The sequence below is a fragment of the Pleurodeles waltl genome, chromosome 9 (genome assembly GCF_031143425.1).
Source record: "Pleurodeles waltl isolate 20211129_DDA chromosome 9, aPleWal1.hap1.20221129, whole genome shotgun sequence".
NCBI classification, from domain to species: domain Eukaryota; kingdom Metazoa; phylum Chordata; class Amphibia; order Caudata; family Salamandridae; genus Pleurodeles; species Pleurodeles waltl.
Genome location: NC_090448.1, coordinates 968,125,599 through 968,152,302, shown reverse-complemented (window position 1 = coordinate 968,152,302; position 26,704 = coordinate 968,125,599). Strand labels below are relative to the sequence as shown.

The 26,704-nt window shown below is 41.5% G+C and overlaps 1 protein-coding gene across 33 annotated transcripts in view; it reads left to right on the top strand.

The window, feature by feature from the left end:
- NRXN3 (neurexin 3) overlaps positions 1-26,704 on the top strand; it is a 1,990,994-nt gene that overhangs the window by 1,923,448 nt on the left and 40,842 nt on the right. For 18 of the 33 annotated variants that reach the window (XR_011198824.1, XR_011198823.1, XR_011198821.1 and 15 more), the window contains one exon: positions 19,116-19,200. Coding sequence is in view for 27 of the 33 variants with exons in the window: in XM_069208391.1 (XP_069064492.1) it covers positions 19,116-19,200 (85 nt within the window). In the remaining 6 variants the exon portion in view is untranslated. The remainder of the gene's footprint in view (positions 1-19,115; positions 19,201-26,704) is intronic. The other 15 variants (XR_011198826.1, XR_011198825.1, XR_011198822.1 and 12 more) reach the window with 1 other exon arrangement.

Here is a 26,704-nt window from a genome sequence, read left to right as displayed (position 1 = left end):
ACACATACACACACACACACACTTACCTTCAGCCTCCAGGTTCCATTCCAGGAGGGTTGGGACTGCTGCCATCCCTCAATGGCTGACCCTAGGTCAGCCAATGAGGGAAGGCAGCAGTCCCAGCCTCGTCACAGAGTGGGATGGGGTCAGTGAGACTGCTGACCCCACCCCACTCTGTGACGAAGTGTCACTGATTGAAACTCGCCCTTGGCGCTTCAGAGCTTAAACCTGAAGCGCCCAGGGAGAGTGTCAATGGGTGACGCTTTCCTCATCACCCAGGAGAGGGCATCGAGGCACCTTTGCTGAGCCAAGGAGGTCACGCACATAGGAGCTGTGACCTCCTCAGCCCAGCAAAGTTCAGCTTAGGCAGCCAGGAGTTTGCGCAAATCGTGCAGCTCTGCTCCTGGCTGCCTGAGCTGAACATGGAGAGTGTCTGTCAGGCTGGCCTTTGTTCAGCCTGAAGGACACTCTTCATGAGGGGCAAAAGGTGGGGGGGCGTGGCCCCTCCGCCCTAAAGGACGGGCCGCCACTGGCAGCGCATTTTCTCTGATTAGCAGCATGATGCCACGTTGGGAAGTGAAACAAGCGATGTATTTATTTATTTGTGATTTTATATGGCATGAACTAGATCCATGGTGGGTAGCAGAGCGCTTTACAGAATTAGAGTGGCAATTTTGCGAATTCAGACACACAGTTACGAGACACAGGCTCACAAGAAGCCAAATTACTGGAAAAAACAAGGAAGCAGAGGCATAATTACATGAAATGTGCAGTCCAGGGGGATAGAAATAAAAGGAATGTGGTTAAAATATAATAAACCTCTTCATAGTCCCAGAGTGATAATAGACACAGGGCCTGATTTCGAGTTCAGCAGACGGGTACTCCATCACAACCGTGATGGATAACCCAGCCGCCTTACAGCAAGTGCCTTAGGATATAGCAACCCTGTAGAATAAGGCAGAAGGGATATCCATCACATTTGGAATAGAGTGAACTGTCCGCCAAACTCTGTAACCAAACTTAAATCTCTAAACCTGGCCCTCAGTTTCTCTTATATGGATGATTCATGGTTGAGGATCAAGAGGGTAAATTAGGAGCAGCAGAAGTTTCTGTCACTTTGGAAAACTTCCTATGAGGGATTTGTTCTGATGGTGGCCGGGATGGAATTCCATGAGTTGGGAGTACTCCTAAAGAAAGCTTCCTGAAGGATTCGCCTCTTTTTACAACTTTTTTCAGTTAAAATGCATGGGTATTTCCGCTAAACTCCATAAAAATCCCAACAGCAATAACATTATAGTACATTTCAATTCAATACAAAATTCATATCAAAGTATGACATTTCTTATTTCTCAACGATAATAACATTTTTTGTAACCTGGCAGCAATATTGTTACACTTCATTTGCAGTAAAAGATTTAAAGCATTGTTCTTGTTACATATTTTATACTGTAAGAACAAATAACACATAAATACAAACAATGTTAAAATAAAGGGCAGTTACATTAGAAGCAAATATTGAACAGAGTGCTTCACATTCATTGAGCACAAACCTTTCCCAACCTTAGCAATTTATTCTCTCCAAAAACCTTTACTTTGACACTTCAGAAAAGCCGACTGCATTTCAAGTTTTCTATTCGCCGTTTAATATCTGGGATTTCGAGAGAAAACAGATAAAAACATCAGGAATATCTCAACAATTGTGGGTAATCGCAACTGAGGTCTTTTATTTTTACATACACATGATCTCGGTGCTGGTTAAGGCTCTTTATTTCTTTCATAAGAACCATCTTCTAGAGAATTTTCCCCTAGATAAACTAATCAGGTGTATCACTTCATTTAGGGGCCACAGTTGGATTCTGTGAAAACTTATGTCCCCCCCCCTCAGTATTTTTGGAACATTGAGCTGATAATTTATCTTTGGTGTCTTCATTGTGTCCTCTCAAAAAGTCGATACATATGTTTTAGTCGATAGATCCCAGGAGCACCGACCCAATTTCAGTTTTAGCGCACGTCCCATTATTGAGTTTAGGAGGGATAATGCCCTGTTCAGCACTATCCTTCTAAATCCCAAAAATGCACTTAGGGATTAAGCATCATTTGCTCACTCTCATGCAGAGCCAGTGGTTCTATCTTTCCACGGAGTGCCGCGATTGGAAGAATAAGTGATAAGCCAATTTATCCAAGGTTAAATTTCACAGTTCCTTCAAATGCACACAAAACATTAAGTTGTATTATTTACCAAAGGGCAGAGTATAGTAGTAGGTGACTAAATAAAATTACTAAGGGGCTTAGCATGACTTTGGCAGACGGCCAAGGCCGCCCGCCAAAGTCCCATGTCGGGATGACCGCCTGTGCAGCCATCCCTCCGTGGGCCCTACTACAAGTTTCCCGCTGGGCCGGTGGCAGAAACAGCATTTCCTCCTGCCGGCGCAGCAGGAAACTCATCACAACATTGACGCCAGCTAATAATTGAGTTGGCGGCAATGTTGCAGTGCATCGCACCCGTCACTCTTTTCACTGCCCGTAATTCGGCCAGTGAAAGTGCAACAGGCTGTCCATGGGGACTCGACACCCCCTTTCCTCCAGCCTTTGCATGGTAGTCCGACTGCCATGCAAAGGCTGCCAGAAAGGGGACTCATAATACAGAGGGCAGCGCTGCTTGCAGTGTGGCCCTGGTGGATTACAACTGCCGAGACCTCCAGGCTCTCAACTGGCAGCAACCTAGCGGTGCTGGCGATCGGACCATAGTGGCTTCGCCATTGTCGTAATGTGGGGGTCGGACCGCCACTATGGCTGCGGTCTAGCTGCCACCGTGAGTGTGGAGGTCGTAAGACCCCAACTCTTGTCAGGGCCTAAATATCTAAACCAGTCTTCAAGTCCATCTTATTTCCTAAAGACGTTTATGAACTTGTTACCATCTGTTTTCCAAAGCCATATTTATTTTAGTTTGTGACCATTTATCGTCAATGCATCAATGTGACAATAATCTTTGAAGGCCAAAAATATTCTCAGTAACCAAAATAGGGATTGACAAATCTCCATCATTGGAATGTTGCAGAGTGCTAGGATGTGGCTTCCCTTTCTATAGAGAAAAAAAAGGAGATGTATCTATCGGACTGGACACAGCTTCTAGAAGCACAAAGAGCTGGGGCTTATGAGCAGTCCACTTAAATTAATTTCCTGCATTGATCTTGTCAGTATCCCTGCCGTTTCTTGAGACTTCGACTTCAGCCTAATTGTCTGTGTTCAATAGTAGTGTTGGTAGGAGCCCAGGTGGGTTCTTTCAACTCCCTAATTTCTACACTCGACTTCTCTGTCCACTAGGACAAAGGCCAGTCTGAAATCCAAAAAGTAAGCTCTTCTGCCTTCGATGTGGCCCTTCCAGTGACTCCCTACAATGTCACACAGGGGGCCATGGTACAAACATTTGGTTATGATGCTCTTGTGTTTATGCAATAGGAACTATCTTCAGAACCTCGGAGCGGGCATTTATCAATTCCAGAGTACGTTTTCGTTGATAACGTACAATAGTAAAATACACTGAAGAATGCTAATATGTGCCCTTGAGCCTTTATTACAAATCGTTTTTGTTTTTGCCGAGCTAGTTTTCTAGAACTGTTCCAGTTTTAAGGACCTTATTTACTAAAATGGAGACACAGTTGAACTGCTTGCCACTAGGAGTTGTTCTGTATCAGTGAAGCTGTGATTTAAAAAAAAAAAAAACATTTTATTGGGTTTTGGTACAGGTTAAAAGACAAACATTACAACATGTCGAACATCCCTCTCAAGTAGAATGACAAGATGTAGTATTGGTTAATTATAGCATTCCTTGTAGGCATTGTATCTTTTTGCTCGGGGTTTCTTCATCAGTGGACTCCCGAATTGACATTTTCATGTGCTACTTCCCCTATGTCTGTTAATATGGTAAGGAGTGAAAAATTTCCATTGGGTAATATTGCGGCCCACAAGCTGCTATCAACTTATGAGTTTTCCCTTGAAAGAGTCGAAGCTTCCCCCTCCCTCCCCACCCTTCCCCCCTGCCGTTCGAGTGCCCGGTAAGTGCTGTGTGCTAGCTAGTATCTGTAAGAGCTTGATCTCCACTGGAATGGACTGGAGTATGCTTCGATCATGGGTGGGAGTGATGCATTCCTGAAGGGGTGCTGTAGTAAGATGCATGTGTATTAGTGAAGCTGGGATGTAATCAGGCCCAACTACAAAGCTCAGATTTAAAGAAAAGATTTTTAAAAATATTGTTAGCTGAAGTACTCACTAAAGTTTCCCCAACTAATAGTGTTGCCCAGAACTGCAAACTATATGCCCCTCATATAATTCACATAAATAACAGACTCATATTGAATCTAGAATAGCAGACCGCAGTTGGTTGGTAGTTATAAGTAAACAACTATAAAAAACACAAGCATCTAAATAAAAAACAGATCATCAAAATCAATTTCCAACAAAGCGCTATACTGCAGTCCCCTTATTAAGGCTGCTAAGCAATAGCAGTAAGTAACAAAAACTGTGAAATATCAGTAAAAGATACATTAAGATATAAAGTACCACAAACTGTGAGAGTAAAACGACGATCACTTTTTAAGTTAATACTACTTTACAGACTTCGTATAATGAACACATAATTATAGAGATACAATACTTTATTGCAAAAATCAAATTTTCAAGCACGAATGTGGCTCTGGATGGATGGGCCCCCGGAAATCAAACAATAGTCGGTATGGATTTGCAGACAATGTCGCACATAGTCACTGCTGATTTCATCATTTTGCAAAAAGGAACCCCCCCCCTTGGAAATATTAAAGCTGAGCTTGAGGAGCTGTCTTTTATGATTAAAGCTAGGCGTATTAGGCAGACGGACCTTTAAACATTCAAAACAACATTGTACTATATATTTATTTATTAAATTAATCCATAGCAATAGCTTCGGATCTTTCCTCCCAACATGTGAGTGAAGCTACACTGCTGATCCCGATTTATAAATCATCATCAGGATTTTCTTGAAAAAGGTTACTTCAGCAGAGTAAAAATAAACCATCTGAATGAGGACCTCCACTTCCATAGGTAGCTAGTCAGTCCGCCGACAGAATACCAGACATGGAAGCATAGTCACTCCGTCATTTCCTCTGAAGTAACACAGCTGAAAGCAGAGATAGAACATTTTAAAAAGACTGATTTTTAGCAAACCTGACCAGCCAATGATCCGAGGAACCCTTTATGCTATGCTGTTCTTAGAGTCCCACCGGTGTTTGTGGACTTTGCAATACATAATCAAGTTGTCTGTGATATCTTTCTTCTTTAGATGACTTATTATAAATCACCAAGTTTAATCCTACATGTTTTTTGACTCCTTCCTGGAGTGCCACTCTTTAGTTGGGGATAAGAGAAATGCATCGTTCTTCTCTGAAAGATTATATTCCTGAGAGATTGTCAGCTCTGCCTGCTGCATTGAATCCAGACGATGGGCATACATCTGTGTACCTATTTCACATGGAGCCTTCACTCTAATCATTTTTTATTTTAAGCTAATGACAAATAAATGATACATTTGTTTACTTCTCTTCCAACTTGATCTAAAAAGAGGCAACCTGCTGCATGTTTTCAGGAAAGAATGAAAGAAAAAGACATCACAGATACACTATCTATTAATCAGTCTGATATGTCTTTCCTTCTTGCCCTGCTTTAGTAAATTCAGGTAGACCGGATTATATGTCATATTGTCAACATCCCTATATGTTGCTATTAATTCTGAGCTAACCAATTTAGGTGGAAGATAACTTGGAGCAGAGAACATATCTACACTTATAATACAGGCCAATTGAAGTAAATTGTTGTCCTCCATTGGAAGACACTTCAGTGAAAACAAGTTAAGAGCAACGTGGTCCTATTTCCAGGATCTAATGACCAGCATGGCCTCTATAAACCTGACTTGAGATGAGTGACATATGTGTGGTACTCCATTTAAGCTCTCAGTACGAGTATTGAGAAATTAGCAGTTGAACGAGTAATTTCAGGTCTAATTCCACAACATAATTCCTCATTCCTCCTTGGATTTTATCATAAGATTCTGTCTGCCTTCAGCAGCCAATCTCTGGGTGAAACAAAACAGATCCATGGTCTTCCAACACATGTCGCAATTCTGATGGAGTGGGTAACTCTTAATGAGGCACTATGGATCATGACCCACCCAACTGTCTGCCACATTTTCATGTCCTTTTGGCCAAAGGTAGTGTTCTATCACTGAGTTTGGCAGAAACATATGGTCAGAAAAGGTAGCTATGGTGTGTAGTGTGGGGAATTCATCTGTGGTGCTAGCGCTGCAGTAAATTCTAAGCATACCTTTTCAAAGTTGTTGTCTGTTTTTGACAGAAGGGAACAGCAACTGAGATCTCAGTGTGGTCTATGCATCAGAGGTCGTATGCATTCAGAAAGCAATGTAAGACCCATGCGTTATGTCAATATCTGAGCTAATCCAAATCCATTTAAAACTTATTCCAGCCCCCTGAATGCATTCACCCAAATCCTACCAGGTGGGCTCTAGTTTCAAAATTACATTTAAAATACCTTTATGTGATGTCATTTACATTATTATGCTTCCTTCTTTCTTATTGTCATATCTGGTCTATATATAGTGTCATGTAAAATGCTGTAACCATGGGTGCAGACGTGCTATAAAAACTGTTAAATAAATATATTTATTATAGATCATAACATGACAGTGCCTTGATCCTTAGGAAGAGACACTTTAGTTGAAAAATCATAACGAAATTACATTTATACATGCCTAACATGTAGAACACAGGTCTGTCTTCAATGTCAGCGTACATGCCCTTATGGATGCACAATCATACAATGAGAGCTGTGCAAAGCTTCTAAATGCAAGAGAAAAAACTCCTTAAGACCCCATTTTAGCAGAACTATCTCACAAAAAATTCTTAGGGAAACCCTGCAAACTTTTGATACAGTGAGAAACAAAGAGGTTTATCAACTTTACTCTGTACATTTCTATAGCTTCATAGATGGCAGGACTACAAGGGGAAGGGATGTCTTCTTCATATTCTATCAATACTGCAACCTATCCCTGGACACTGTTGCATTTCTGTCAGCTTGTCTGGTTCTGGCATATCTCACAGTGTAGAGGTAAGCAGTGTCTGCGAGGTTCTGTAAGTGCTCACAGTGCAGGGGAAGTGGTCTTTACCGTAACTCATGCTGTTTTTTGAGGAGCACAGCTGGATCACAAAGCACAGGAAACTAGTTTCTGTTGTATTTCATGCAGCTTGATTGGTTCTGAGACATCTCACATTGCAGGATGCAGCAATGGGACAGCATCATCGTTTGTTGTATTTCATGCTATGTCCTGTGAGGATCTGCAGATATTCACTGCAGGCAGTGTAGGAATCTGTCACCTGTAGTACCAAATCCAGATCACGGGATGGAATATGTTTTCTCAAATCAAAGCATCCAGGGTTCTCCAATTTGTTCAGTGAACAGAAGATCTGGGAAACTTGACAACTCTGGAAGGAGAGCTCGGGTTGGGGCAGCTACACGGATACGACAGGCAATCCTAACATTTGGTGACTCTGTCCTGCCCTATTTACCACACATGTCAGTCGAAGCCACAACTCATCTCTATATTTCTTTATTTCCTTCTAGGCTAGTAGTGTCTAGCAAAGGACCTAGAGAGGCGTATTTTTCACAAACTTGAAGGTATTCGCTCTTCAAAAAGGCATATATTAAATATAAGTGGGAACTTATATAGTAGGTATTAATTCTGAAAATGTGGTATGGATACTTTTCTTTAGCACCTGTAATGGACATCTCTGCTGATGGTCAGTCTATTTCTGGCAACAACCACTGCTAAAAAGGACATATTCAGTAAAACAGCAAGGGTACTTGGATAGTCATGGTAAACCTCCTCTGTGGCAACAGGTGGGCTACAGCTCATGTGCATAGCATTATTCCCACATTGCTGTGCAACGTCTGGTCGTCAGAAAGCACATCACCTGCCTGAATGCAGCATGTAGGACAAAGTATTCTAACACATGATAATGCACTCTTTTCTTTATGCGAGTGCCTCATTAAAATATATTCTAATTTTGAAGGCCAGGTGACCTCGGCAGCTGCTCGGCTCTCTGTGGATGAAGATGTTGGCAGCCTGCTGAGGGCGGCTGCAGAGTTCCATTGAAACTCATTTAAAAGCCATCATCTGTAACAAGATCCTCAAAATATCTGCACTTATATTTCACTTCTAATGTAAGTGCTCAAAGCCCATGACAAAATCTCCCCCAACTTCGCCCCCAACTTCTTGGCTGACCATTATTATTTTGACACTTGCTAAGGCACTATTACCTTCTTTAGGCGAAATTGCTATTCCAATTAAAATTATTTTGTCTAATTTACATACAAGAGGTATGTTAAAGAAATGAGCAGTCTACAAAATGGTCAGGTCAAAGTAATGATAAAGGCAAAACAACAGTTAGTCGAGGCAGTGGTCGGTCAAGGTAGTGATCAAGGGGAAACAATGGGAGTTAAATTGTAATGATTAAAATAATGGGTGTGTACTGACAGTACAGAAAGTTACTAAGACTTTTGCCTCGCAAATTTGCTTACATTTTTAAAACTTTGCAACCTTTACCAAAAACTTTGCAACATTGAAAAAAAGAGGGCGAGGCAAAGAGGGTGGCTTTTGCGGCCATAAATGGCAGTGGGAAAACAATACCTGCTAATGAATGGCAAGGAGAGCAGAGCAGGTACCAAGACTACAGGAATAGGGGATCTCCATCAACTGCATTAGTCATTAACATGGCTAATGAAGGCCCCATAAGACATTAAGGCCCATATTTATACTTTTTTAGTGCCACATTTGTGTCATTTTTTGACGCAAAAACGGCACAAACTTCAAAATACAATTGTATTTTGTAAGTTTGCGCTGTTTTTGCATCAAAAAGCGGCGCAAATGTGGCGCTAAAAAAGTATAAATATGGGCCTAAGAGTAGCTAGCGGCAGGCAGTAGATGGCACTTGAGAAGGTCCTATCACACCTGATTGCCCACGATGACATTTACTAGTCAGGTTCTTTACAGTTTGATGGTAGAACTTCCACCTCTTAAGGGTTATAGTCTTTAAAAGAAGCTGGAGTCTCCTCGGTAGGCAGCTGAATAGTTGGTTATGAATGAAAAGATATTTGTAAAGTGCAACTGCTGTTTCAACAGAAGGGTCCTGGTGCTTTTGTAAGCCAGGTTGGATTGGAATGTCTTCAACTGAGCCTTGAGCAGACTTTCACTCGAAATGGAGTGAAGGAAGGATGGGAGAGCATTCCAGTAAGTTGGTACAGAAAGGAGAAAGAGCTACCTTCAGATCTGGCTTTACGATATTTAGGAATGTATAGTAAGTTGTGTTTGGGGAAGTGAAGAGCCCTTGTAGGAGAATGAGGTTTGAGCTTATCTTGTATGTAGCTCGAACTCTTATGGTGAAGTGCTCTGTGTGTGATTGTAAGAGTTTTGAATTTGATCCTAGGTTTAATTGGTAGCCAATGAAGATCTTTTAGTCCTTGTCTAATAGAATGATGTTTGGGGATTTCAAAATGAGCGTGGCTGCAGCATTTTGTATGCACTGAAGTCGAGATAGCAGGATTTGGGGATCTGGCATAGTCCAACCTGGAGGTGGTTTGCATATATACAATCCCCTTGCAAGTATCTAGGGGACGATATTTGAAGACCTTCCTTAAGGATTTAAGCAAACAAACGCAGGTAGCAGCAGTGGCCTTGACATGGGGTTTGAAGGAAAGGGCCGTGTCCATCACATCCCCCAGATTTCTGGCCACTGAGGAAGGAGTGGGAGCAGGCCCCAAATCAGAGGGCCAGAGGCTCAGGGTGTCAATAGGGGAGAAAGAACCAAACATCAACATTTCTGATTTGTCGGAACTGAGTTAAAGACAGCTGTTGTGCAACGATTAAGCAATGAATGAAAAGCAGCCCTGAAAATCTTCTGTTACAGTTTCGTTGAGGTGTTGAAAGACAAACATAAGTTGGGTATAGTCAGCGTATGAGACGATATTCATACCCCAACTTTGTGCAGTTAAAGCTAGCAGGACCGGATAGATATGAAAAAGGGTTGGACTTAATGATGATCCTGGAGGAACACTACAGCTTATGGCTCTAAACTGGGAGGTGAAGGGAGAGAGGAATACTGCCTGTTATCTATCAGTTAGATAGCAACAGAGTCATTTCAAAACAGCCTGTAATACCCACCTGCTCCAATCTTTGTTAAAGGGTCTTGTGAGACACAGTGACGCAAGCGGTAGAGAGGTCTAATAAGATAGTCACCACTTTCTGCCTCGAGTCAAGGTTGCTCCTGATATATTTAATGACCCTGAGAAGGGTTAATCCCATACTCTCACTTGTGGGAACCTTAGTAAATTGCTCATGTGAGATAGTGTTTTTCCTGTAAATGTTGGGGCTTCTACAACTGTCAAACAAAACTAAAATACCAAATTATAAGATAGTTTAATTTCAAAACAGAGTTTATAAGTTTGTTTCCATTTTAGTTGTCTGATAGAATATCAATGATAAAAATATCATGTGGACAGAATATTGTGTCAAAATTATTGAGGACCAGAATATTAAGAAGGTAAGTGTGAATAGGTAAGTGTTGATTTTTTTACCATTCTTAAATCAACACTTACATGCCTTGAACGTATATATATATTGAGAAGGTACATATATGTGGTTATATACATATATATATATATATATATATATATATATATATATATATATATATATATATAGTAAAACGTTGCTTATCTATATAATCTTACCTTCAGACTATTTTTGTTGTCGATATTCTTGACAGAATATTTTGTCCACTCAATATTTTGGGCTTGACAGTTTGTCCAAACACTTTCATTTTTGTCACAGTTAAAGGCTTATTAGTTTTGTGCCACATATTGTGTTGTTTTGAAATGTTGAATGAAGAACAGAGAAGGATTAAAATATTTTTTTTTGTGAAATACGAAAATTTCATTCAAATACGTGTATCGCAGGAAATTCCATTATCAGTATCTCACACATAAATTTCACCTGAGGGCAAAACCTAAGTTAAATGACACTTGAGCCTGGCAGTAGACTGGTTGGAGCAGAAAATGTCTCTTGAAAGTGCCTATACAAATAGATGTGAGGTAGTTGAGAAACTGCTGAAGGTGATAGAAGTACTTCATCAAATACCTTCCTGCTGCTCCACCTCACACTGCGACTCATGATCCATGAAGGGATAGAAATCTCATTACGGGTCACGTCTCTGGTTAGAGCTGCAGTGTGGTAGGTGGTATTAAGATGTCCCATTAGGATGATGCTCACCACCAACCACTCTGACACTGAGAATGTTTATCACCTGTTCTTGTCCAGTGGTAAACATGTAAGGTTATGCAGGGCACTTGAGTGGTGGCAAAGCATTTAATTTACTTTATTTTCTCTTTTTTCTTATTTTTTTGTACTGCACACAAACCACTCAATGGCGGTCCCGGAATGTTTTGGGGTACAGGTACATATAAGAGGGAGTGGTGAGTAGCAACACTGTACATTTGTTAGAACCCATTGATGGAGAACCAGTCAATCACTTGGCAGGAATGCCCAGAACCTGAAGAAACATTCTACGCAATGTGTCCCCAACATGATGACAAAGCCATGGAGAAGAGTAGGGGCCCTCTGTGTCTGGAAGAGAAAACAGAAGCCAGTCTTATTCCTGAGACCCTGCAGGGTGCAAGGATTATCCCCAGAACTAGATATCGGGGAAAATTGACGTTTGCAAATGCCATTGAACTCTATGCCCACTTGTGGCTTCTGACTGCATAAAAATAATCTTTTGGTGATGATGAAAGCATTTGTCCCATTGTTTACTCAACCATTCGACTCTGAGTATTATAACCAGTGAGCTGGGGGTGGAAAGCGATATTTTTCCCCTATAGCGAGGTAAAGCATCCTTTTTCTGTCTCTATGTCTTGTTCTAAAAAAATAGCATATAAGTGATGTTTACATTTTCTTATATGTCATGTTTTATTGCACTGCAATACACCATACAATAGCTAATATATTTTATGGCATTACAGTGAATTACAGTTTCTTCTGCTATAAGCCTCTGCCCGACTGCTTGACCACAAAACATGATGGACAGTCACATAATATTACTTTGGCCTTTCCTGCCTTCTGAAATCTGTCTTTGCCCTTATATGCTCCACAGTACCTGAGGAAGTTAGCACAATAACGTCAGCCCTGCCTGTGATGCCCCAACAATGGAGAGACTCCCTTATTCTTGCCGCAGTGTGAGATTCACAGGCCATCTCTTCATGTCTTTTCCATCAAACAGTATTTATAACTTTATAAATCCTTACCCGTGGCTGTGGGGTGATTTACCTTCCTCCTCTTAGAGGATGATGCAGCAGGGCCTCCTGTGCATCATCCTCAGCTCACGGCTGTTCTCTGGACGTGTGTATGTGTGTGTTTATGCCTTTCTTAATGTGAAGGCGATTGATGACACTTCTGAAAATTTCCATCTCCCTCCATGTCTTTTTATGTTTAGGTCTATGTGCTCATGTGTGCATGGATATGTGCTCGAGTGTCTATTTCTATTTGTATAGTATGCCTCGACCAGGCGTGTGAAGATGAGAATCTGTGTCTGCACAAACTAACAGGTGTATTAGTGTGCCTATGTGTTTGTGCTGTGTACAGCTCTCTGGATGTGCATCAGTATTACCTTTTGTCTCCGTGGTTGCCTTTGCGACTGTGAAACCAGAGGACCTTTAGGTGCTTGCATGGGGAAGAGAAGGTTGTGAAGCTTTGTTCAAGATGGTTGAGAACTGGAAGTCTTCCCGCGTGTAATCATTGTAGAAGAACAAAGAATTCAAAGACAAGATGATGTAAATTAAAGCCATCATTTGCGATGGAAAGTGAACAAGTACAGGTGAATGTTAAAGGTGAAAGTGAGAAGGTTATATGGAATATCTCCACATCCGACCAGGTTGAAGTTGAAGCAATTTAATTTTAATATATTCTGTGGAATGGTTACAATTGGGGTTTGTGGCTAAGCCAAAGTGGAAGCACCTAAATACCATACAGTTTCTTCAGTACTGCTGTAAATTGTGTGCTTTGTACTCTGCAACAGCAATATGGTCTTTAATATCAACACTGTTGCCTTCCTGTTTTTAAAAGCAGTGGGCAAACCCGGTGGAATGTGTCACTCTCCAACGCATCTGGAAAGAAGGTGCTGATAACTTTTTTGAGCATACAACTTTGGTGGCCTCTTAAGAGATAGCATTCCTAAGAAGGAGGTTAGAGAGTGGAGCAACAGTAACACCCACTTCCTCCCTCATTCAATAGTACTTGCTGAGCTGTAGTATAGAAGTGAGCAAATGTACACTAGTTCAGTAAGGACCATTGATAGATTCTTCACCTAAGATGCCTGATGCTTGTTAGAAATGGGGTCTCTAGTTGGCAGTCAGTTTACACCCTGTCCAAGTAGGGACCCTCACTATAGTCAGGGTAAAGGAGTCACCCTCCTAAGATAACCCCTTACCATCCCCTTGTTAGCTTGGCACAATCAGTCAGGCTTATCCCAGAGGCAATGTGTTAAGTATTTGTACCCACACACAGTAACACAGTGAAAACACTACAAATGCAGGTCACACCAGTTTAGAAAAATAGTCAGTCAGTCAGTCAGTCAGTCAAAGAACTTTATTCGGCAATTGCCATAAAAGTGCATACAAAAAACACATATTATGAATCTATAAATATTCTAAAACACAATAAAAGCTATAAAACAAGTTCTAAAAGCACTGTGTAAACATCCGATCTAAATCCCCTGGGCATGTAACAAATAAATATACTATAACATAACTAAAAATCGCAAAGCACAAATTTACAGATATTGTCTCAAAATAGAAATCTCTCACAAACATATAAAGATTAGAATAAAATAGACCGTTTCCTAATACTTAAAGAAACTGTAACAAAATGTAATACATGGTGACAGGTTTGAATGTCTGACAGTCTCTGAAAATATAATAAAGCTTCCTTATAGTGGATAGGTCTAAGATTACATAAAATGGGTAAGATAAAAGTCTTTCTAGGAGCAGCATATAAAGATCAAAAGAGAAAAAAATGTAAAGTGTTCTGCTTTGACTTGGAATCACAGGGACAGGGTGGTAGATCCTTTTTCCAGATACATGGTTCGGGAAAGGCTACCTTAAAATGAATCAAATTAAATCTAAAAAAAGTTAAGAGAAAGGATTTTTTAGAACTAGAAAACCAGATCAAATAAGGTTCAAGACTTGGAACAGTTATAATCCGGGTGTATGAGTCAAAAGTTTTCAAATTCAGAGAGCTATAAAATCTCAACTCTGATATATGCTTGCAATAAAATGACTTCAGGACAGACCTAGAGTTTGTAGTTAATAGATGAGGTTCCTCGAACATATACCTAAGCCCTAGCTTCTCAAAGGAGTTTCGCAGAAACGCAAGCCAGGGGATCCTATTTGAATTGTCCAATTGTAAACAATCAGAGATACAGTCTTGGACAAGTTTCGCCGCAGGATTCAGCCAGCATCTAATCCAGAACAGTAGAGGAGCAATAGAGACCCTGTCCTCCAGAAAGCGTTGACCAATTTCCTCATGGCTGATGATGTTTGCTATACATTTTAGAACCGTCAGTAGTCTACGCAAGAATTTATTTTCGACCCTTTGGAGAGAGGGTATTTTATTGTAGCCCCAAACTCCTGCCCCGTATAAGACTGCTGCAGCACACTTGGAATTATAGAGTGTTTTCATCTGTGCGAGGAGTCTGTGACCTAATTTACTGGTAAAGCGAAAAATCGCTTCGTTGTTCCTAGTCAACTGTTGGAACTTAAAATTATTGTGTGTCTTCCAGGACAAAGAGGAACTCATGTACATACCTAAATAACAGAAATTGTTTATCTTATTTAAAGTATGTCCTCCCATAATGAATTGTTTAGACTTTGTATTACGTGGGCCACATGTCATAACAAAAGTCTTAGGGTAGTTTACTTTCAGATCAAGGTTCAACATGAAATTATAAAATAGGTCCAAAAGTCCCTGTAAGCCATTTGCAGTACAGGCGATTAACACTGCATCATCAGCATATAACAAAACTGGAATCGGTCTCTGGCCCATCTTCGGTACATCCTTTCCATGTTTTACCAGCGAATCGTAAAGCCCATTGATATATATCAGAAAAAGAAATGGCGCTAAGATACATCCCTGTCTTACGCCCCTTGTTGATGGAATAGAAGTTCTCTGACCATATGAGCCAGTCTGAACTGAAATCGAAAAATAGTCATTATTTATCTAAGTAAAACAAGGCCAAAACAACAACAATCCAACATACACAACCAAATATATGAATTTTAAAAGATTAAATACCAGTAAAGTGCTTAGAAACACACAAGTTCCAACTGGTGTTGTTCCCAACAGTCCGACACCACTCATCAGGGAGTGTGGTGCCGGTCACAGAGTCACACAGACCCCAGGTACAGTACCCTAGAAATGAGGCAGAGTCAAAGACGAGTCGGGGAAGTGAGGTGTCACTGGAGCCGGTGCAGCATTGGTTCCGTACTGCTACGCAGGGGAGGTGAGGCGTCTGTTCCTTACAGAGACAGCAAAGTTGAGGTGGCTTTGGCAGTGAGGCATTGGTTCCTTACGATCCGGTGGCATCAATGAGTCTAGCATGTCAAGACGTGATGGGGTGACTTTGTGGTGTGGCGGTCACATCTAGGGGCCACAGGCACCGCTGTGAGTCGGGTGTCACGTACTTCGGTGACATGGTACTTGGGACTCATGATGATGCGGGACTTCAGAAGCACTACAGTGGTTTCGGGCCTGCGGTGTCGGCCAAAGTTGTCACACTTTAGCAGGGACCTCAGCTTCGAGTGCAGGTAGCGACACTGAGTCAAGCAGTGGTGCCGGTTCTGGAGTGGTCCGGAGTCAATGTGCCTGTTTCTTCTTGTTTTATACCAGATTTCACCCTACAGGGCACAGGAACTTGAGTAGGTACATTGTGGCAAGTCAGGATCCTCGGGAAGAGAACTCAGGGACTGGCAGGTGAAGTCTTTGATGTCCCTGGGACTTCTTAACAGGAGGCAAGCTCAGTCCAAGCCTTATAAAAACTTCACAAGCAGGATACAGATCAAAGTCCAGCCTTCGTCCTCTCCAAAGCGGAAGCAGCAACTGCAGGCCAAATCAGCACAGCACACACAGCAAAGGGGCAGTACCCCGCCTCACGGCTCTTTCTCTCTTCTCCTTGGCAGAGACTCCTCTTGATCCAGAAGTGTTCTAAAAGTCTGGGGTTTTGGGTTCAATACTAATGCTCATTTCTGTCTTTGAGGTAGGCAAACTTCAAAGGAAAGTATTTGTAGTGCACAAGACCCTGCCTTTCCTGCCCTGGTCCCAGAAACACTCTGGGGGGCTGGAGACTGTATTGTGTAAGGACAAGCACAGACCTATTCAGGTGCAAGTTTCACTCCTCTCACTACTCTAACCTTGGAAGACTCATGGGGATATACAGGGCACACCTCGGGTCCCTCTGTGTGATTGTCTGGAGTGAATTCACAACCAGCTCAACTGTCATCTTGACCCAAACGTGTATTCCACAGAAAGGCAGAGGCACAGAATGGTTAAAGAAGAAAAATGCCCACTTTCTAAATGTGCAAAAAGAGCAAGTGAGGGGCGGTATGCTGAACAATGGCAAACATTCACCCCAGTACAGAGATCTTGGCCTAAATCCATTGTTTTTTTTTCTACCCATGCGCTTCCAGTTTGGACCCGCCATATGCAAATCAGTCTTGACCCTGCTCCACATGGGAACAGTCCAGCCCGAACTGCCAAGCCAGGTCCATCCTGGACTGGAAACAAGCATCCTGGGACCCTATCACCCTTCATCAGCCAGGCTAGCTTGACTCCAGTGGCATGGGGAGCAAGGGAACAACGTCTGGGCATGCCCTTCCCACTTGGGGAAACAAATGCAAAAAGAAAAAGTGATGGACACAATACTGAACAATGTCACATATTCACCCCTAGTACAGAGATCTGGGACTAAATCAACTGTTTTTTGCTACCTATGTCATTCCTGTTGGGACCCAGCTATATGCAAATCAGTCTTGACCCTTTTCCACATGGGAACAGTCCAGCCCGAACTGCCAAGCCAGGTCTGCACTGGACTGGAAACAAGCATCCTGGGACCGGTTTCAGGGTATCACCTTTCTTCAGCCAGGCAAGCTTGACTTTAGTGACATGGGGAGCAAGGGGCCCATGCCTGGGCATACCCTTCCCACTTGGGGCAACAATTGCAAAAAGAACAAGTGATGGATGGAATGCTGAACAATGTCACTTTCTAAAAGTGGCATTTTAAAACACACAAGGTGAAAACCATCTTCACTAAAAGTTGTACTTTTAAATTGTGAGTTTAGAGACCCCAAACTTGAAATCTTTACGTGCTCCCAATGGGAAATTGCACTTAAGAGATATTTCAAGACAATCCTCATGTTAACCTATGGGAGAGATAGGCCTTGCAATATTAAACACTGGATTGGGCAGTAGTTTACTGTCAGAACATATAAAACACACCGGTACATGTCCTGCCATTTAAATACACTGCATCCTGCCCATGGGGCTTCCCGGAGCCTACCTTAGGGGTGCTTTGAATGTACTAAATGGGAAGATTTGGGCCTGGCAAGTGGGTGCACTTGCCAGCTCAACACGGCAGTTTAAAACTGCATACACAGATACTCTGAGACATCTTTACAGGGCTACTCATGTGGGTGGCACAATAATGCTGCAGACCCACTAGTAGCATTTGATTTATGGGCCCTAGGCATACATGGTGCACAGTACTAGGGACTAAATCAACTATGTCAATCATAGATAACCAATCATAATCACAAGTTACACAGGGAGCATTTTGTACTTAAGCACAGATCAGCAGTGGTAAAGTGCCCCGAGTACCAAACCAGCGAAAACAAAATCCAGCACACAGTCAAAAATACATACAGGAGGCAGAGGCAAAAAGATAGGGGAAAGCACACCAAGGATGCCAGGTCTAACAATGCTGATCAAGTCACCTTACATCACTATGCCTCAGTTCCCTTGTCTGCAGAAACCAGTACAATCTGGGGTTTTACTAAAGTGTAAAGAGTGTACATTAGGGACTGTAGTTCTAGCACTATCTTTCTAGTTGGATCACATGGCAATCACCTCTCCGAACCTCAATACCAGACTCAGTTCCAGACCTGCACTAATTATTCTGTTTCAGCATCATTCCATGGCATCACCAGATCCTAAATAAGCCCCAATGTGCCTGACCCTGTTTAAATTCTTTACTGTCTTTGTCACCCTATCCTGTCACCATTTCTTCTGTGTGGATGTAACCTGCTTCATATCACGCCCTTCCTTCTAAAACATAACATCAGTATGATCTCAGTGAGGGATGCATGCCCTCCATCCAAAGAGAACTCCAAAATTAACCAGGGGTTATCCAGGTATTAAAGAGCTGCCAATGCTTCATCTTCTGCAGGAGACCCACCCTGCTGTTCACACTTGCAGATGAAGATGTCTGATTTTGTGATCATGTTTGTATTGCCGAACCATATGGCATAGCATGCATGGGAAAGAGAGTATCTCCAGTACTACAAACCCAACTCCTGCATTTCACTGCTTGTGGTTTTGCTTTACTGCCAGGTTTTTGTGTAATGCAGATTGTACCATGGAACAGCTAAAAACTGCTGCCCTGAGCTCCAAACCCTGTTTTATGGTCTTCTGGCAACCAAATGTGCATTGTTTCATAGCACACATGAGGTTCTCTAGTTCTTTAAGGCACTGACGTTGGATATCATCAAGCTATACCTTCCCACAAAAAAATTCCTTGCTTTCTGTTCTGACCATTTCACGCATCTCCAGCGCAAGCCCAGGTAGAATATTTTACAGTTATGCTAGATATAATCTGTATTGGAGAGTGATGTCGGCACAAGGCTGTTACTTGGCATTAGGCGATAAACCTATTGGTAATACCCTCTATTTTGTTCTCTTTTTATCCGCAAAACAGACATCAGATGACATTGTATCCTCAGCCGAATGCTCCAGTGATGACGAAGACATAATAGAATGTGAACCTAGCACTGGTAAGACAGGTCAGTTTGAATCTGCTTGCAATTTTTTGTTTGTTAATGCAATTGCATCATAGTATATATAAATATATGTATGTGAGTGTGTATATTATACCATATATATGTGTATATATACATACACAAATACATGCATACTGGTTTGTACAAAATAGCATCACATCCCATGGAGCTGCAGCTAAAAACTATTAACCCAGCAGCCTGTCACGTTGAAAGTTGTTAAAACGAGAGCAAGAGCAGTTAAAAAAAAATGTTATTCATGAATATTAATCCCAGACCAAATTGCAACTATTGAGCGAATTCCCAGAGGCACCCAAGTATTGCTTAAAACATCTTAAAACGTGAGCCTAAATTCATGAATTGCAAATTGCTCTAATCCCTTTAATTGCTGTGCAGCCGTGCCTTTGCGCGAACCATGGGATTCTGCAGCAGGTGACACAGACTCCATGTTCATTCTAACGCTGCTTTCTGCGTCGTGAGAGCACGCACAGTGGGCGGGCTTTGGGGAGGGGCGGTTGGGCCAGGCGGAGTGGCAGCGTTATCACTATGACTGAGACCTGTGTCAACTGCAGCGATGCTCCAAAATGTATCTCTGAAAGTAAAGTAACCGACAGAGGCCAGGGTTCACCAACCCATCCAACCTGATGCTGATGATCCCTCTGCTTAGATCCAGATACATTTTGAAATGTCTCAGAAGATTTTTAATTTAATTATGTTTTATGGCTTTAATTTCTAATGGTGGGTGGGTACAAATTTTACAGCTGAGGTCTGAAGTCCCAGAGAATGCGGATGCCCTTTTATCAGGCAAACATTGGGATCCTTGTCATGAGCTGAGCATTTATGATGATGAACTGAATATCAAGAATAGATTTCATGGAATTTCTGTGTACTTGAAGTTTTATTTTATATTTAATTTCTGTTTTAGTCTCGTAAATGTGATAAAAAAGTTGTTAGCACATGAACTGTTTTAATTTTTTTCTTCTCACTAAAAAAGGATAATAAATTGTGTTTCTGGGTACCCAAGGTTTTAAAATCATACCACTAACTGAAGGCAACTGACAATTTGAAAATACAGAAGCTGAGCAATTGCTATTGCTCATTCTACCAGCTCCCTGCGGTAGAATCGGACTGTTTTGAACCTGGCTGGCAATGTTGTCTGGAAGTTATGCACGCAAAGACGTGGAGGCTGACATAAATATGTACCAGGCCCCAGTGGTGGAATCCAGTGTGTGATGAAACCCAAACGTTGGGTTATCCAAAGGTCACTCCCACCTTTCATACCACATCTTTTTGCGTGATGGTTCAGCTGATTGCTCCCACAGACCAAGTGCCCACCCAAAAACAAGTGCCTTGGTGACCAGGCTTCCCAGGCTGCCATGAAATCTTTAGCAACTGGAAATGGAAAGACTGGAGTTCTATATGATTCCAATTTTTTTTAATTTCGCTCCAAGGTCACCGTCCTCAGGAGCAATTCTGCTCAAGTGAAATGGGTGATATTCAACAATTATTTGTTTTTCTGCATGCACAGAAAGAGCTGATGGTTCACCTGCATATCTTGGCCACCCAAGGGGAAAACGTCGAAACTATGTGAATTTTGAAGGTGTTCATTATCATGTTAAGGCTGAAACTGAGACCTTCTTGTAGCTTTTCTGCACTTAGGGCCTGATGCACAAACCCATTTCTGATTGCAAAGCCTGCGGTTCGCAAAATCTGAGGGATTGCATTTGTGAAATTGCTTTCTTAAAGTACGAAACCCATGTTACAATTCAGTTATATGGTACTGAATTGTAAAATTGGTTTAGAAAGACATAGCAAATCACTACTTAAAAGAGGCATTGTTGGGGTGTCCCTTTCAATTAGCAATTTGTTATGGTATTTTTATTTTTTATTTTAAGCCTGTTACAAAAATTGAAACATCATCAGTTCTCAAGTTGGGGTGTAACACAATCTCGAAAGGGAAGTGTCCATTTGGGGCTCCTTTCCACTTTGTGAATATAAAAAGCGTTTGTTGTGGACTAAGCAATGGTCAGGAGGACCGCTAACAACTCTTGAACAAACTTACAAAAAAAATATTTTTAAGTGAAGCCCAGTTTGAGGAAAATTGGTTATATTAAAAAAAAGGTTTACTTTATTTAAAATATGATCAAAAACATGGTGTTCTTCTGGCCCCAGCAGGCCACCATCTTATGATTGCATCTAATCGTAGTTTGCTGCAATTTGTGACCTACCTCATGAATATTGATGAGGTAAATCACATTATACCCCACTAAAATTTGGAATTTTGTAAACGAGCCTATTAATACATAGGTCAGTTCACAAAATTCTTATCCATCCACAAAACGTTAGTGGGCAATTTGCAACCGCTTTTGCCAATGGACATTTTATACATCAGTTCCTTCATCCATCCTCTTTCCTCAGGGGCCTCTAATGGTTCCTTCTGGTTTGCCTCTCAATCTGTGTCTGCTTCTTTCCTTTCCGATGGCTGTTTATCTACTAATGATGCTTCCATTTTCACCTCTTTCGGAACTCTCCCAGTTGAGCGGAACAACTTTTAGGCATACTGGAGTCCCAGTTCCATCACTCCTGGTTGCGGATTGCTTGATGTGGATCATCAATGGATCCACGACTAGGATCGACTTTTAAGTAGGGCATGCAGGCAAGTAAGGTGTGAGTATCTTTGGAGAGTATGAAACCACTACTGATGGAGTCCCCATATTTAGGGAGGGGGAGGTAGTTGGCATACAAAGTTAGAGTGCACAGTGGAAGAGACCTGGTTTCCTAACCTCTTTCAAAAAAGCAGTACGTTTTCAGGTCAACATGCTCTATTTGTACCTCTTTGGAGTAAGAAGTACAGAGGATGGCTTTAAAGCAGATTCTCCATTTAGGGATATGTTTCCTTTTCCATTCCAAATGTGGGTCCATTCTCAAAATATGGCCCATATAAAGGCACAAGCCTTCTAATCCGGGTTCCTGGAGGGAATTGCCTCAACTGGAGAATTTGCAACATCTAATACCACTTAGAAGCATTCCGAGGGAAAGCTGACACACGTATGTTGATGTTGGGCCCTTTCCCTCCAGTTGTACCTAGATGATATTTGAAAATTAGTTGAATAAAGCCAAAGATCTCGCATAGACTTAAAACCTTACACGGAGTCAGGTTCTTATGAAATACACTATGAAATACATTATCCCACTGTATTAGTTGCTGCCTACGATCCGTGGGGCTTTGACATCTGAGAATCTCTGCTTTATAAATTAGCAGCATGCTGCTGTCAACTATGTCAACATATTGCCGGTACCCTGGAGTCAGAATAATTTCAGACATATGCTCATTAGACACCTGAAATGGGCAGAGCACTCAAGTGGGTTCTCCCATAAATGCATACCCCATCTCCTTAGCTCTCTGCCTTTCTTGCTCTTGCTGTTACTTTCTATCTCTCTCTTGTAAAAAATCCTGAAACCTCGTCTACCTTCCTCCGCTTTTCTACGTGATTTCCCTTCTTTGGACTCTATGAGACTCTTCTCTCTACAGGTCCGCTTTAGAGTGGGGTGGTGTCAGAAATTTTCTAATTTGTAGAAGAAGTGTTCAATCTAGAAAAATATCCATGATATTCTAGGGATTGCATAGTGGGGTGAATTCTACTGGTGTACCCTCCCTAAATGTATCACATCTTCTACAAATGGGAGCATTCTTCATTAGCCCCGAAGAGTAAATTCAGACTTATATCTTTAAACATATTTGTCCCTGATTCATGACAAACTTTCCCTCACGAAATCACCCCAGCCTGTCTAACACCCGGCCTTGACTTCAGCTGTTTATATCCCAAGTTCCAATCAAGGTGTAATCACATAGATTCTACTTCAGAGTCTAGCTCAGCCAAAGCAATAGATTTACAGAAATAATGGGGATCTAAGTCCTAGAATGCTTTAGAAAGTCAAAATATAGTTTAAGAGTTAATAGTATCTCCCTCGTGACATTGAGTCCTCTGGAACCATAATCCAAATTTATAACAGTTTTTCAGCGGATATAATGCATTTCATCCCCTGCGTTCCCAAACAGTGTGCTCATTTTATATCTTTTCTCTCTATGGTTTCTGTGGCATCCTTTAGGAAGGCCACAAAAGGAAAACAGTAATCAGGCTCAGTTTAACACTGTGTGCAGGGAGACTTCTTTTTTTTAGAAAGTCATAACGTCAAAAAGAACATATTGAGTGAGAAGATATAAAATAGAATTTTTTTATTCTATTATGGTATAATTATTATGCAGTATTTTTTTAAATGGTTAGGTATTATAAATATGTGTAGAACTGAAGTTTTGCTGTAACAAAATACAAAGACCTAGATTTCAGAGATACCCTCAGCTTATTTTTAACCTCAAACAATATTTATTTGCATTTACAGCAAAAACATAGAGTTGTATGGGGAATGTGGTTGCTCTTTGCTACTTATCTCCCACATACACCCTGCTTAGACATAGAGCAGACATAACATAGCGACGTCTCTGCAACATGTCTTGCTTGTTTTGATAAATGATAGGAATTTACTTGTCCTTGGTAAGTAAACCTGACTCTGAGCAGGGAGAAGAGCTGAAGAACTTAGGGCCATATGTACAAACACATTTTCCCATAGACATAGAATGGGTAAAACCCTTTGCTACATCTGGCCCTTACTTCTCTGAAGCATCGGACTGTATTAAGCAGAAGTGGGGTAACCCATCACTACCTCTCTGAAACAGAGGGCTGTCCTTGCCAGCCAGAGGACAGCCATTTGCTATTTTCCTGCAGCACACATCTGGCTTTGCTTGATTCATTGCACCCCGTGCTACTCCTTTGTAGCTTGAGTGCTAGAACAGCCACAAGGCACACTGAAACAGTAGCTTGAATGCTAGAGCAGCCACAAGGCAGACTGAAACAGTAGCTTGAATGCTAGAGCAGCCACAAGGCACACTGAAACAGTAGCTTAAATTCTAGAGCAGCCACAAGGCACACTGAAACAGTAGCTTGAATGCTAGAGCGGGCCACAAGGCACACTGAAACAGTAGCTTGAATGCTAGAGCAGCCACAAGGCACAGCCACAAGGCACACTGAAACAGTAGCTTGAATGCTAGAGCGGGCCACAAGGCACACTGAAACAGTAGCTTGAATGCTACAGCAGCCACAAGGCACAGCCACAAGGCACACTGAAACAGTAGCTTGAATGCTAGAGCGGGCCACAAGGCACACTGAAACAGTAGCTTAAATGCTAGAGCAGCCACAAGGCAGACTGAAACAGTAGCTTGAATGCTAGAGCAGCCACAAGGCACACTGAAACAGTAGCTTGAATGCTAGAGCAGCCACAAGGCACACTGAAACAGTAGCTTGAATGCTAGAGCAGCCACAAGGCACACTGAAACAGAGGCACACGATTGATTTCATCTTGTGCAACTGGGTTTTATAACAAGTAATACTGAACGTCTGATAAAACAAACATGCAGCATCAAAACAGTGTATGTGAAAAGGGTGTTTTATCTATCATGGAACTTTAACAAGAAACAGAAGTTAAAGTGTTAACTGCTCATAGTGATCACACACCGACAGAGGAAAAACTCATAAACAGTGTGAATATGAAAAATGATGGCAATCTAAGACGTAATTTAAATGGACAACTGGAGTGGTTCAGTCCAAAATCTTTGGTGGCGTCCAGTCTAGTTATATATTGTATTGTATTGTATTGTAATCGTATTTATATAGCGCTTACTACCCCTGACGAGGCGTCGAAGCGCTTTTCGGTGAATAGCACGCTACTGTGGAACCCAACAAGAATTAGTGATGGATTAGTATTGGGAAATAATGAGTACAGTTTTAGTATTATTATGAGTTAATTTGAACCGCGGATATGAGAGTTTGTTAGTTAGATTGACTGGAGTAATGGAGGGGTGGAGGAGGAGAGAAATCCAGAAGTGTTAAGTGAGAGTATATCCTTAATTTACTCAACCCAAAGGCTTGGGATGAGTAAAGGGGGATGGAGGAGGGAAGAGTATGTGGAAGGGTTAGGGAGAGCATAGTAGCAGGGTGAGATAAATGCGGGAGAATTTAGTAGGGTTTTGTGGGAGGTCACGGTAGTAGAGTGAGGTTTGGTGAGTTAGATGTGGAAGCGGAGGGAAGAGCTTATGCAGAGTTATTTAGGAGATGAAAGTAGTAGAAAGGATTTGGGATGAGTCAGAGTGAGAATGGAGGATAGTTTGATAGAGACATGACATATGATGATGGGTAGATAAGTGTGATAAGATGAGAGCAGGAATTCATTGATATCTAGTATAACAACCCACCCAGGAGCCATGCAATTACCCACGAATATGCCAAGCACAGAAACAACATATACACATACATACATATATATATATATATATATATATATATATATATATATATATATATATATATATATATACATACACACATGAATACACACATATGCACATACAATACACAATTAGAACCATGGGTAAAATATACTTAGTCAAACAGGTTTAAAGAGTGTGTGTGTATTTTATTGTTATGACATAGTAGCGATACATATTTTCCGAAGAAACTATACATAACTAGAAATATACACATAATCTGAAAAAAATATTTATCAACATAGGCATATGCAGTTCATAGTTGTTTGAATATGGTGGTTATGAAGGAAAGAGCCAACTCTTGAGTAGTTTTCTGAAGACAAGAAGGCTATCTGTGGCTCTTATAGTTGGGGGTAATGAATTCCATAGTTTGGCTGCTTGAACGGAGAAGGATGTACCACCTATAGTCTTTTTCTTGTATGGTGGTGTTCTAAGGCGGGGTGCCAATCTTGAGCGGAGGTTTCTTTGTTGGATGTATTTGGTTATTTTGTTTCTGATAAAAAGTGGTCCTGTTCCATCTATAGCTTTGTGGGTGATACAAAGCAGCTTGAAAGTGCATCTTCTGGCAACGGGTAACCAGTGTAGTGCTCTCAAGGCAGGGGAGATGTGGGCTTGCGGCTTTAAATGTAATATTAGCCTGGCTGCGGAATTCTGGATACGTTGTAGTTTTCTCATAACAGGTAGAGATGATCCATGGTAGAGGCCATTGGCATAATCCAGTTTGGATAGTACAAGCGAGATAGTAGCTTGCACCTTGTGTGGAAATCCGAGGTAGGGGAAGATGCGTCGTAAAGTCTTCAAGGTGATGAAGCTTGTTCGTGCTAATTTGTCCACTTGGGCATTCATAGTTAACTTGGAATTCAAGGTTTTTAACTTCCTTGGATAATTGAGGAGGTGGTCCGAGATCGTCAGGCCAGACGCACAGAGGGTCATAACTTTTCCAGTCACCATATATGAGTATTTCTGTTTTGGAGGTATTTAGTTTGAGATGGCTCCAGGTCATCCACTGATCAACGGCTCTGAGGCAACTGAAGATTTGTGAGTTTTCAATGTTTTTGGGGCATTCTAATTTAAGTAGTATTTTTGTGTCATCTGCATAGTTGTAGCATGTGAGATGGAAATCATTGATCA